This window comes from Ranitomeya variabilis, chromosome 6 (assembly GCF_051348905.1).
Source record: "Ranitomeya variabilis isolate aRanVar5 chromosome 6, aRanVar5.hap1, whole genome shotgun sequence".
NCBI lineage: Eukaryota > Metazoa > Chordata > Amphibia > Anura > Dendrobatidae > Ranitomeya > Ranitomeya variabilis.
In genome coordinates this window covers 501,662,567-501,676,064 of record NC_135237.1, presented here as the reverse complement: position 1 = coordinate 501,676,064, position 13,498 = coordinate 501,662,567, and the positions used below count along the sequence as shown (strand labels likewise).

At 48.5% G+C, this 13,498-nt stretch overlaps 1 protein-coding gene across 10 annotated transcripts in view; it reads left to right on the top strand.

Annotated features, from left to right (window-relative positions):
- Positions 1-12,359, top strand: part of C6H8orf88 (chromosome 6 C8orf88 homolog) — a 59,093-nt gene extending 46,734 nt beyond the window's left edge. For 9 of the 10 annotated variants that reach the window (XM_077270817.1, XM_077270814.1, XM_077270818.1 and 6 more), the window contains 2 exons: positions 11,308-11,577; positions 11,815-12,359. In XM_077270817.1, coding sequence (XP_077126932.1) covers positions 11,308-11,577; positions 11,815-11,892 — 348 coding nt within the window. In that variant the 3' untranslated portion in view covers positions 11,893-12,359. The remainder of the gene's footprint in view (positions 1-11,307; positions 11,578-11,814) is intronic. The other variant, XM_077270819.1, reaches the window with a different exon arrangement.
- Positions 12,360-13,498: the final 1,139 nt, after the last annotated feature.

Sequence of the window (13,498 nt, the reverse complement as noted above, 5' to 3'; positions counted from 1 at the left end):
AGAATTTTTTAGACCATCCTTTGCAAGGCCACAGGAGACGAGAAGTCTGACGCATAGCCAACGCCTAGAGAGGATGGTACAGGAGTATCTCCAAGTTAACATCGATGCCATGACTGTGGAACTGGACCCTTGCCCATTTTGGGCTTCCAATCTGGAAAAATGGCCTGAGTTCGCCACTCACGCCTTGGAGATCTTGTCGTGCCCCACAGCCAGCGTTCTCTCTGAACGCTGCTGGTGGTGTGCTGACAGATAAGCGCACGCGGCTGTCCAGTGACAATGTAGACAGACTAACGTTCATCAAGATGAACAAATTCTGGATCCGCAAGGACTCTTCTACCCCTGTGTCACCCTGGGGAGACTTAAAGCTTGATGATTTTTAGAAAATCACCTCACCAACTATTTTAAGAAACTCTGGCGAAATTGATGCCACTTAAGTGGTGTCTGTGCCCCAATTTTGGGAAAAAATGGAAACTTTTTTTGGGAGTCCCCTTGCTGTGTTTTACATGACGTTGACATCATCAATACCAGGTGGGCGGGGTCGCCCCCCCCCCCCCCCCTTTTAACCTTTGGAAACGACATACACTATGGCTTGGGGTAACACAGATGGTTGAGTCTGCAGAGCTGTTTACTCATACTATGGCCTGGGATTCAGAGGTCTGCTCCAAAGCTTCAGTGTCTGCTAGTCAGCAGAGTAGCCCACCCATGAAGCAAGCTATACCACCTGTTTATCTAATGAATAATTTTTAACTACATCTAGCCCAGGAAATCCTTTTTGGGCCTAGTAGCATTTTGTGCTACTCAGCAGAGTACCCCACCCATGAAGCAAGCAACACCGCCTTCTTCCTTTCTCAACCTAACCCCTCGGCTCTGGGGTGTCCGCTCTCCCTCCAGCTCTCTTCTCATAGGTGGACTACCGCGTGTATTCACACTGTGGGGAAAAATTTTAGGGCCCAGGCATAAGAAGTCATCAAGGAAATGGATAATATGTGCCCCCTTAGAAACGTCCATGACGACCCATTCGAGGAAGCAACTAATCGCCTCAAATAGTGAGCAGGATATGGAGCACCCCATGGGCAAACAGCGATCTATGTAGCATGCTCCTTCACATAAGCCCAATAGGTGGACACAATTCGGAGGCACAGGTAGTAACCGGAACTCCCCCTCAATGTCTTTTGGCCATTAGGGTGCCCCTTCCCAACTTCTTGACTCGCCTGATTGCCTCATCAAAGGAGGTACAGTACATAGTACTGTACTTGGTTCCTTGTCTGTTGTCATTTACTGACCTGCCCCTTGGATATGACAAATGGTGGATTAGTCTGAATGTATTGGGTTCCTTTTTTGGCATGACTCCCAATGGGGATACCACTACGTCTTCTAAGGAAAGTGTTCTGAATGGGAGGGGGTTCATTTCCACTTTATATAAAGGTTTGCTACATACGTACCTATTGGGATTCCCGATAAATGCGAGAATTAGGTGGGAAAGGGAGCTGGGCCCTCTGGAGGATGAAACGTGGGAGTCTGTGCTGGATTGGGTTCCAAGGCTGTCACTGAGTGAACCGTATAGGCTGTAGCAGTTTTATATAATACCCAGAGTGTACAAATCTCCGGAAGTATTGCATAGAGCAGGGTTGCGAGCTAATTCTGAATGCCCGAGGTGTAAAGGCCCCGTCTCACATAGCGAGATCGCTATGTTTGACACGTACCAGCGACCAGGCCCCTGCTGTGAGATCGCTGGTCGTGTCGGAATGGCCTGGACCTTTTTTTGGTCGTTGAGGTCCCGCTGACATCGCTGAATCGGTGTGTGTGACACGGATTCAGCGATGTCTTCACTGGTAACCAGGGTAAACATCAGGTTACTAAGCGCAGGGCCGCGCTTAGTAACCCGATGTTTACCCTGGTTACCATCGTAAATGTAAAAAAAAAAAAACAGTACATACTCACATTCCGGTGTCCGTCAGGTCCCTAGCCGTCCGCTTCCCGCACTGACTGAGATCCGGACGTAAAATGAAAGTACAGCACAGCGGTGACGTCACCGCTCTGCTGTTATGGCCGGCGCTCAGTCAGTGAAGGAAGCGGACGCTGGGGGACGCGAAGGTGAGTATGTACTGTTTGTTTTTTTTACTTTTCCGCTGGTAACCAGGGTAAACATCGGGTTACTAAGCGCGGCCCTGCGCTTAGCAACCCGATGGTTACCCGGGACCTCGGCATCGTTGGTCGCTGGAGAGCGGTCTGTGTGACAGCTCCCCAGCGACCACACAGCGACTAAACAGCGACGCTGCAGCGATCAGCATCGTTGTCTGTATCGCTGCAGCGTCGCTGTGTGTGACGGGGCCTTAAGAATGAAAATACTGGAATATTTCACATGATGTGGACGTGTCCGAGATTGGCTGCTTTTTGGTTGGTGGTTCTGAGTCGTGTTGAAGGAGCGTATAGATGCTCGATACCAAGGGAACCGGTGGTGTGTTTGCTGGGTTATGTAGATCAGGGGTGTCAAACTGCATTCCTCGAGGGCCTCAAACCATGCGTGTTTTCAAGATTTCCTTCTCATTGCACAAGGTGCTGGAATCATTCTGTGCAGGTGATTAAATGATCACCTGTGCAATACATGGAAATCCTGAAAACATGACCTGTTTGCAGCCCTTGAGGAATGCAGTTTGACACCCCTGATGTAGATGAGATTGGAGTGGACAACACCCTGAAGATATTGCCAGATTATTGTATATGGCCCGAAAGGTAATAGCGAGAAATTGGATAAAGGAGGAACCGCCCACAAGAGGAGAATACCTTCAATATGTGAAGCAGGGTCTGGCATTGGAAAAAGGGGTCTATAAGAAAAGAGCGAAAGGGGAAATGTTTGACAAACTGTGGTCTTTGTGGCTTGAAATGGGCTGAAGCTGGGTAAAGGGGGCAAGGAGGTTGAGGGCCTGTGGATGGAAGAAATACTATATATGCTGTCTTAATTGTGATAAGATATATTATGTCTCGCTTGAGGAAGCGGTAATAAAAGATGTGAGCTGTCTACTGGAAGGAGGGGATAAGTTGGGGATAATGGGGTTTGACACTGTTAAAAATTTGAAATGTAAACAAGGATGTCACATGTAAAATGTAATGTTATTCTTAATAAAAATCTATTTGATTTAAAAAAATAAAAAATAAAAAAAAAAGTTCTGAATGGACCTGCCACCACTCTACCTAAAGATATTTTTTTTTAAAAAAATTTTGTCACGACGTCTGGGTGTTGGTAGGCTGATTTTAGATTTTTACTCCAGCCTTTCTTGACTTTAGAAGGGCATGACATGCCTATATCTGTGTCTCCTCCTCCTTTTACTCCTCCACCTCTTTTTTTTCGCATGACTATATGTACTTTTGACTTTTCCATGTGCTTGTTTGGGTCTTCTGAGCAGTTTGTCAGCTTTTGGACACCTTTTTAAGGTGTTTTCTATGTGTTTTCTATGTTTGCCTGGCATTGGTTTCAATGGGGTTCGGCGGTGTTCGTTGAACGTTCGACGAACATTCGTTGAACACGCCCCAATTTGAAGAACCGAACTCGAACACTGGGGGGGGTGGCTCGACACTATTAATAAACTTCTTGAATGTGGTTTTGCGCACCTTGAGGGGTGTAGTTTTTAGAATGGTGTCACTTTTGGGTATTTTCTGTCATCAAGATCCCTCAGTCGCTTGAATTGTGAGGTGGTCCCTAAAAAAAAAAAAAACATTTTTTTTTTTTTATCTAAATGTTGTTGGAAAAATGAGAAATCGCTGGTCAACTTTTAGCCCTTATAGCTTCCTAACAATTTTTTTTTTTTAAATGTTGCTGATGTAAAGTAGATATGTGGGAAATGTTATTTATTAACTATTTTATGTGACATGACTAATTTAAGGGCATAAAAATGAAGTTTGAAAATTTTTACCAAATTTCTATTTTTCCAAAAATAAACACAAGTCATATCGAAGAATTTTTACCACTATCATGAAGTACAATATGTCATGAATAAACTTTCTCAGAATCTTTGGGATACGTTGAAGCGTTCCAGAGTGATAACCTCATAAAGTGACAGTGGCCAGAATTGTAAAATTTAGCATGCTCAAAGTTTTGTCAATAAACTTTAAAACTTCTTTTACCATGAAAATGCAGACTAATCTGCAGAATCTGCAGGCACCATGTTATAGAGGAGGAGATTCTGAGTAGATTGATTCCATAGAACCTGTGTCTTAATCATTTTACATGTCTGCTCGTTCCAACATTTTTGGTCCAGTGGGCGTTCCGATCAGTGACTGACGGCTGTCTGTGTTTTCACTATTTTAGTGTATGTTTCCACTGGCAGAAACCGGCAGCGCTTTGGATACAGCACACATCCGCTCCGTCCAAAGCTCTGCCGGCTTTTGAACGCCGGTGATTCCGCATGTGGTCATTAAACCGTGCGGAATCACCGCATCCTATACATTGGACTGGTGATATTTATCCTGCGGAAACTGAGCGTCTCCACAAGATGAATAGACATGCTGCGGTCTGGAAACACTCGCCGCATGTCTGTATATGCAGGGCCGCTGGAGGCTTCTGCACTAGTGATGAGCGAATATACTCATTACTCGAGATTTCTCAAGCACGCTCGGGTGTCATCTGAGTATTTTCTCCTTCGCCTCATTGGGGGACACAGGACTGTGGGTGTATGCTTCTGCCGCCAGGAGGCTGACACTAAGTAAACGTGAAAAAAAGTTAGCTCCTCCTCCGTAGTATACACCCTGACACTGGCTACCAGAGAATCCAGTTTTTGCCTAGTGTCTCAAGGAGGCACACCTCTGGGTCCTGTATCCTTTGGACTCTGTTTTCATCATCTATGGATTGAGGGGGCGACGGACCCTTTTGAGGGTCCGATCTCCCCAAACCATCAACGGGCAAGCACGTGTGATCCCTCAACGTATCCTTTCCCGCTACGTGGGATCCTTCACCGGACTTTGCCCTGACCACCCTAAGGTATTTAGACCCTAGGCTGTACAGGTGCCCTTAGATGTCCGTGTGACCCCACTGATTCCTACACCCCTGCTCTGATGCGGTGATAGATGGGGTGGTGGACGGTCCCTCTCCTTATCCTGGCAGATTATGGAGATGGGGTTCCTGCACCGTCTTTTGCCTCGCCCTTGCTGGATTTACACTGGGAGGGCAAGGGGGGGGTGCCTGACAGGGTGCACTATGCATCTTTTTGATGTGGTTTTACCTGGAGCTCTGTCAGCAGGTGCTCTGCGGTGCTGCGGTACTTTAGATAGCCGGCGCCTCAGCTGTGGTTGTGCTGTCGGCGCTGCGGCAGTGCGGTGCCACCGGCGCCGTCTCTATTTTCGGCGTCCGGCTCTGCGGCGGTATGTACGGCCGGCGCCGCGGTCTTTCCCAGGCTCTGCCTGGTCTCCAGCAGGCATGGGGACTTCCGGGTAGCTCAGGCCCGGACTTCCGCCCAGCAGACTGCGCTGTTAGGCTCCGTCCCCTCCAGCGCGTCCACTTCCGGTTCCGCCTTTCCTCTCTCAGGGAAAAATTGAGGCACCGGCTTCAGGCCTACTACAGACCGCATCGCAGCATGGCGGTCCCGCCCCCAGAAGTCGGCTGCCTGCTGACAGAAGAGGATAAAGGCAGCATCATTTGGCTGCCGCATCGTGCGTTCGGATCCGTCGCTGTAACCGTGGGGACACAGGACTGGGGTAAGTGCTTCTCCCTCCTGCTGACAGAAGCAGTAAGTTTTTTCCCAGTCTCAGGCCCTGGGTATAGCTTTACGGATCACTATGTCTAGAAGGGTTAAGTCTCACGGTTCTATATACTGGTTGTGCAGCTTGTCGTGTCTCATTCCTGCGTGCCCAGAGTAATCGTCTCTGTGAGGCCTGCGATTCTTAACGCGCCCAGGAGCCCTCCCCCTGCCAGCTCCCCAGCAAACTCTCCGACTCCTGCCTCCCAAGCCGAGGCTGGGGCAGTTCCGCCAGAATGGGTTACGTCCTTGTCGCAATCCATGGCGTCCCTTACTGAAGCAATTAAATCCCTTCAGACCCCGGCAGTCATGGCCAGCAGTCAATCTGTCTCGGAAAGGGCCTCGGGGTCTCGGGAGCCTTCGGCCTGCAGGGGCCGCGCTCGCTCTAGGCCCTCAGGTGCTTCTGCATCCTGGAGCTCTGTATCCCGTTCTCCTTCCCCAGCAGAGAGTGGGGAAGCTGAGACAGACTGAGTCAGAAGGGTCCCTTAATTTTGAAAATCCTGGATTTCAGGAGTCGGTAGATAGCCTGATTGAGGCTGTCAATCAGTCCCTGGGAATTGAGGACTAGCCCGCCTCATCTTCAGATCATAAGGTCTCATCTAAGCGGGCCAAACAGGCCCATAGGGTGTTTTCCTCTCACCCTGAATTTGAGGACCTGATCCGGCGTAACCGGGAGCACCTGGGCAAGCGCTTTTCGGGGCAAAGTGCTCTGAAGGCTAGGTATCCCTTTGCTACTGAGCTTTGTAGTAAATGGGCAGAGAATCCTGCTGTGGATCCTCCGCTGTCCCATTTAGCCTCTAACACGTTGCTATCTCTCCCCAATGGATCGGCGATTAAAGATCCTATGGATCGTCTTATAGAGAGCTTGGCTCGTTCCGTTTTTGAGGCTTCAAGTTCGGCACTTTTCCCTTCTTTTGCGGCAACTTGGGTTGCCAAGGCTATGATGTCTTGGTCAGAGTCTTTAACAAAGGCTCTTCAAGAAGGTGATTTGTCAGCAGAATTGGCGGAAATGTCATCCCAGATAGCTCTAGCTGGTAGTTATCTGATTAATGCATCCTTAGATGCTGCAGATTGTGCCTCTTCGGCTGCTGCTAATGCTATTGCTATTAGAAGGGCTCTCTGGTTAAGAACTTGGCGGGCTGACTCTACCTCTAAAAAATCGCTTACAACCCTACCGTATCAGGGAGGTCGCTTGTTCGGAGAAAAGCTGGACCAGCTGATTTCGGACTCCACAGGAGGGAAGAGTAAGTCTCTTCCTCAGCAGAGGATTAGACAGCCTTTTCGCCGCCAATTTCAGGCCCGTTTCAGACCCTTTAGCAATGCTAGATGGGCCCCAACATCGGGCTCTGCTGCGCCGGGTCGACCCAATCAGGACCGAGACGTTCGGATCTCTTATACGGCCAACCAGGGGGGAAGAATGCGTTCCCAGTCAACTAGATCCAGAGGATCTAGGACTCAAAGGTTTTCGGCCAAGTGACTGGAGGCCTCCTCGGAGTGCCTCCAACAGAGTAGGCGGTCGTCTACTTTTGTTTCACCAGGTCTGGCTTCAAGTGATCCACGACTGGTGGGTGGGAGAACTCGTATCTTCAGGTTACAAAATGGAGCTGGTCTGTCAGCCTCCTCCCCGGTTCTTCCCATTCCGTCTTCCCAGGTCCGAGTCCCTCCGACAAGACCTGTACAATTCCATAGAGTCCCTTCGTCTCAGCGGAGTAATTTCTCCTGTTCCAAGGGAGGAAAGGTTTCAGGGCTTTTATTCCAAACTTTTTGTAGTACCCAAAAAGGACGGAACAGTGAGGTCTATCCTAGATCTAAAACTCTTAAACAGATTTGTCCGCGTTCGTCACTTTCGGATGGAATCGCTCCGGTCAGTCATCGCCTCACTGGAAAAGGGAGAGTTCTTGGCCTCAATAGACATTCAGGATGCCTACCTACATATTCCCATTTTTTCCTCCTCATCAAATATTTCTCCGGTTTGCCTTAAACAATCTGCACTTCCAGTTCACGGCTTTACCCTTCGGGCTGGCCTCCGCTCGCAGGGTGTTCACAAAGGTCATGTCAACGGTGGTATCCATTCTGCACTCCCGAGGCATAGTTGTCTTGCCTTACCTAGACGATCTTCTGATCAAAGGGCCAACTTTTCAATCTTGCAGGGAAAATGTCGGCATCGCTCTAGACACCCTCTCTCGTCTAGGTTGGCTACTAAATTTAAGGAAGTCATCCCTTCAACCATCTCGGAGGATCTCATTTCTAGGCATGATCTTCGACACCTCTCAAGCCCTATCAATTCTTCCCCAGGACAAGGTCCTAGCCCTTCGGCGGGAAGTGAGGATTCTTCAGCAACCATACTCTCATACGATCCGGTCCTGCATGAGGGAATTAGGAAAGATGGTTGCAACTATAGAGGCAATAACATTTGCACAGCTCCATCTTCGACCTCTCCAACAGGCAATCCTTGCAGTTTGGGACAGAAATCCGCTCTCCCTCAACTGCCGTTTTCGGTTGTCTCTCCAGGTCAGGCAGGGTCTCTCTTGGTGGTTAAACAGCTCATCCCTAATCAGGGGGAAGCCCTTTCCCCCAACCAATTGGCTAGTGGTTACAACAGATGCCAGTCGCCTGGGTTGGGGAGCAGTGTTCTTTCTCCACACAGCTCAAGGGCGCTGGTCTCCTAGGGAATCAGACCTCCCCATCAATCTCTTACAGATTCGGGCAGTTCGGCTAGCCTTGCAACATTTCCACCATCTTCTGGCGGGTCGCCCTGTCCGAATTCAATCGGACAACGCCACAGCGGTGGCCTACATAAATCACCAGGGGGTCACCCGCAGCAAGGCAGCCATGCAGGAAGTAAAACAAATACTGTTCTGGGCAGAGAGAAATCACTCAGTAATTTCGGCTGTCCACATTCCGGGTGAAGAAAACTGGGCGGCAGATTTCCTAAGCAGTCAGGGTCTGGCATCCGGGAATGGTCTCTCCATCCCGAGGTATTTCTGCAGATATGCCATCTTTGGGGGACTCCGGACGTGGATCTAATGGCGTCAAAGGGCAATGCCAAGGTACCCAGATTTGTCTCTCGGTACCGAGATCCACAGGCAATCGCCGTGGATGCGCTAGTACTCTCTTGGAACCAATTTCATCTCCCTTATCTGTTCCCTCCTCTGGCACTGCTCCCGAGGGTAATCAAGAAAATCAAGTCAGAGAGAGTACCTGCTATTCTGATCGCCCCGGATTGGCCACGACGGACCTGGTATGCAGACCTAGTACAGCTTCTCACCGGAGTTCCGTGGCAGCTCCCCGATCGTCCAGACCTTCTATCTGAAGGGCCGATTTACCACCAGAACTCAGGGGTCCTACGTTTGACGGCCTGGCCGTTGAATCTTGGGTTTTAACTCAGGCAGGCTTCTCCCAAGAGGTAGCAAATACCGTGATCAGTGCACGTAAATCTGTTTCGTCCAGAATCTACCATCACACTTGGAAAGTTTTCCTTTCTTGGTGTAGAGAGCGCGAGCTGCCTCCTCTGCGTTTTTCCGTTCCGAACATTCTAGCCTTTCTTCAAGCAGGCCTGGATTCAGGGCTTGCTCCAAGTCCTCTTAAAAGGCAGATTTCGGCCTTATCGGTCCTTTTTCAGCGCAGGATTGCTACTAACCGTCAGGTGAAAACTTTTTTCCAGGGAGTCGCTCATAAGGTCCCTCCTTATAAGGGTATGTGTCCACGTTCAGGATTGCATCAGGATTTGGTCAGGATTTTTCATCAGTATTTGTAAGCCAAAACCAGGAGTGGGTGATAAATGCAGAAGTTGTGCATATGTTTCTATTATACTTTTCCTCTAATTGTTCCAGTCCTGGTTTTGGCTTACAAATACTGATGAAAAATCCTGACCAACTCCTGATGCAATCCTGAACGTGGACACATACCCTATGACTCCTTTGGAAGCTTGGGACCTTAATTTGGTCTTAAGGGCATTGCAGGAAGCCCCTTTTGAGCCTCTTCAAGATATTTCCTTAACGTTCCTTTCTTGGAAGGTTGTATTTTTGGTGGCCATAGCTTCCATAAGGCGGGTAGAGCTGGCAGCCCTCTCCTGTCGTTCCCCTTTCTACGTTTTCATCAGGACAAGGTAGTCCTCAGACCAGCACCCTCTTTTTTGCCGAAGGTTGTTTCCTCATTCCACATTAATGAGGATATAGTTCTTCCTCCTTTTTGCCCGGCGCCTGCGCACCGTGTAGAAAAAGCTCTCCATATGTTGGACCTGGTGAGAGCGCTGAGGAGATACATTTCCCGAACGGCTCCTTTCCGCCAGACGGATGCTCTGTTTGTCCTTCCGGAAGGTCGCAGGAAGGGTTGCGCGGCCTCAAAATCCACCCTGGCCAGGTGGATACGGTCAACCATTCAGGAGGCCTATCGCACCAGGGGCGTGGTCGTTCCGGCTGGAATCAAGGCTCATTCCACTAGAGCAGTGGGGGCTTCCTGGGCCATTCGGCACCAGGCCTCAGCAGAACAGGTTTGCAAAGCTGCGACCTGGTCTAGTCTGCATACTTTTATCAAACATTATAATGTCCACTCCCAGATCTCTGCAGATGCAAGTCTGGGTAGAAGGATTCTTCAAGCGGCGGTGGCGCACTTATAGACAACCGTTATCTGGATAATTATTACTGGTGAGTTAATTTCCCTCCCAGGGACTGCTTTAGGACATCCCACAGTCCTGTGTCCCCCAATGAGGCGAAGGAGAAATAGGGATTTGTGTGTTACTCACCGTAAAATCCTTTTCTCCGAGACGCTCATTGGGGGACACAGCTCCCTCCCTGGTAGCCTGCTGGCTGCTTTTGTTGATTTTGTCAGTCAGTAGGACCTTTTCTAGACATAAGTTTTCTGTATTTATGCTGTTATATTATCTCTCGTTTTGTTCTCCTACTGCTTTTGCACCAAACTGGATTCTCTGGTAGCCAGTGTCAGGGTGTATACTACGGAGCAGGAGCTAACTTTTTTTTCACGTTTACTTAGTGTCAGCCTCCTGGCAGCCGAAGCATACACCCACAGTCCTGTGTCCCCCAATGAGCGTCTCGGAGAAAAGGATTTTACGGTGAGTAACCTAAAAATCCCTATTTTTAGTGCTCTTAAATTTAGTTTTTATTGCCGCAGCTGAATGATTTACATCTGTTAGCCAGCATAAGTACATGTGGGGATTCCCTAGCAACCAGGCAACCCCCACATGTACTTATGCTGGCTAACCGATGTAAATCATTCAGCTGTGGCGCTAAAAATTAAAACTCCGAGCACTGAAAAAATACTCGGAGGGCACCCGAGCGTGCTTGAGAAATCTCGAGCAATGAGTATATTCGCTCATCACTAGTGGATTTCTGCAAATCCCATCCACTATGCTGTAACATCTGGCCGCGGCGGATGAACATCGCTTCAAACCTGCAGCGTTTACTGACCGTGGAAACCTACCCTTATACATTTAGATGTTGCAGATTTTTTTGTACCGATAAGTCATGATAGGAACATGGCTTAAAGGTATCAAATTAGTCTGTATAACAGCGCCATTATGGCCATGCCTTTACTTTACACTGCTAAATCATGCTGACAGGTTCTCTATAAAGCCGGAAGTCAACAAGCTGCTCCCAGTGGTCTGCATGGCCCCCAAGTGACGCCCAGTGGTCTGCATGGCGCCCAAGTGACGCCCAGTGGTCTGCATGGCCCCCAAGTGACGCCCAGTGGTCTGCATGGCCCCCAAGTGACGCTCAGTGGTCTACACGGTGCCCCAAGCTGCGCCCAGTGGTCTATACGGCGCCCCACTGTCTGCACTTTCAGAGGTTGGCTTACAGAAGGAGCTGCCTGGGATCCCTCAAGATCTGAGGTAATCCAGTGATCCCTGAGTTGAGACGAGGTGGGAGCTTTTAACACTTCATATTCTTAGACTAAAAAGGTCCTGCATGTTAAACGTCCCCCCCTTAAGGTTAGCAGTAGATAGAGATGTCTTATCACATGTGGGGTCTGGTGCAGAGAACATCCTGCTTAGATGGTAAAGCTTAGTGCCGTTCTTTTTATGCAGTTCTCCTTATTTCTCATCCACCATATAATGTGCTGTTCCCAGGTCTCCAGCCTCCACCATGCCACGGACCCCTCTGTGTCGGCTCACCTGGAGAACACCCATCGCTCGACCAGACTCTAGCATGCCATCTACCATCCGTGAGCGGATGACGGTGATCGGCTCGTTATCCGCCAGCTCATTTCATCAGACTTTAATAATAAAATAGGAATTCTGTGCCTATTCTGTTACTGTACGGTGAAGATATTTATTTTGTTCCTTTTGTATATACTTTGTGTTGATATTTAATAACCTTGGCTGCTTTGGTTCGATCTCTTTATATGTCTGTTTTATCTAGATCTGTCTAAAGCGACATGAGTGTTTTTTTTTTTTTTTGTTTTTTTTTAATCTGTTGAAAAGTAAGAGTCCATTCCCACATTTGTGATGATGAAAAATCCCTTTTAGTTTTTTACTTTGCTGGATAAAGTTATTTTGAGAAGGGTTTGAATGCCTTAGATTTGTTTCGGGATTTCAATGATTGTTCTTCTGTTTGAAACAAAATTTATAAAAAAAAAAAAAAATAAACACGGCAGAAAACTTTCCTCATTTTAGGTCGCGCTACGGTTTTATTATTTTTAATACAGAAAGTTTCCTCCACAGTAGATCAGAATAGAAATCAGTGTAAGCCGGGCAGATTGGAGGGAGCACAGGATAAAGATCTTGTGTGCCCTGTCAGGCTTGGACCCCCCTATATCCTGATGTAAGGTTGCGGTGCGTTCACCATAGGACTGACTATATGACTCTCAGCTTTGTAGTGATGAATGTAAGAAAGCTTCAGTGTCGCTTGTGGCATTTGTGAGATGCAGCACCTTCATCGGGCCATAGACCGGACCTGCAGGTCATGGTGGGTGCCGTGTGTACCGGTGTTTGGCCTTTGTGCAAACTCCTACCGGTACGGTCACTAGTAGTGTGCCCATTAAACAAGAATTCTGCACAACAACCCATTCTTTATACTGTGGCATATAAATAAGTCTACATGAGGCGCGACGTCATGTGTTTGTTGTTTCATTTCAGGTGGGACCAGTCCTCTCCATGCAAAGGAAATGGATCAGATATCCTAGAAGTGCAAGTTACTGAGGCAGTAATACAGCGACACAACACACATACACCAGCAAGCGGTGTGCGCTCATCTGTGTGCAAACATCAAACATCTGCGTTACTGCTATATAGAGTAGTTATACATCCTTGGGAACATTTTGATTACTGTATATACTCTTGTATAAGCCTAGTTTTTCAGCACTTGTGTGCTGAAAATGCCCCCCTCTCGGCTTATACACGAGTCATTGTCCCAGTTTACGGCGGGGGAGGCGTAGCGGTGGGTCACAGGAGGCTACAGCCTGTGCCCGCTGCTAAAGAGAAATTGATAGTCACTAAACTGGCAATGAATATTCATTTCTTTTTTAGCGTGCGCACAGTTGCAGCCGCCGGCTTCCAACAGCTGCCGGGCTCTCGCTGGCTGCCCGCTCATTAAGATAATGAATATTCACCTCTATCCACTCCCATAGACGTGGAGAGAGGTGAATATTCATTACCTTAATTAGCGGGGACACGTGATTGGCCGGCTGCAGAAGCTGCTGGAAGCCAGAACGAGATGCATGCAAGGATGGGGATAAGGAGCCGTGCATACCAGAATAGGGATTAGGAGACCATGCATACCCGGCTTATACTCGAGTCAATACGTTTTCCCTGT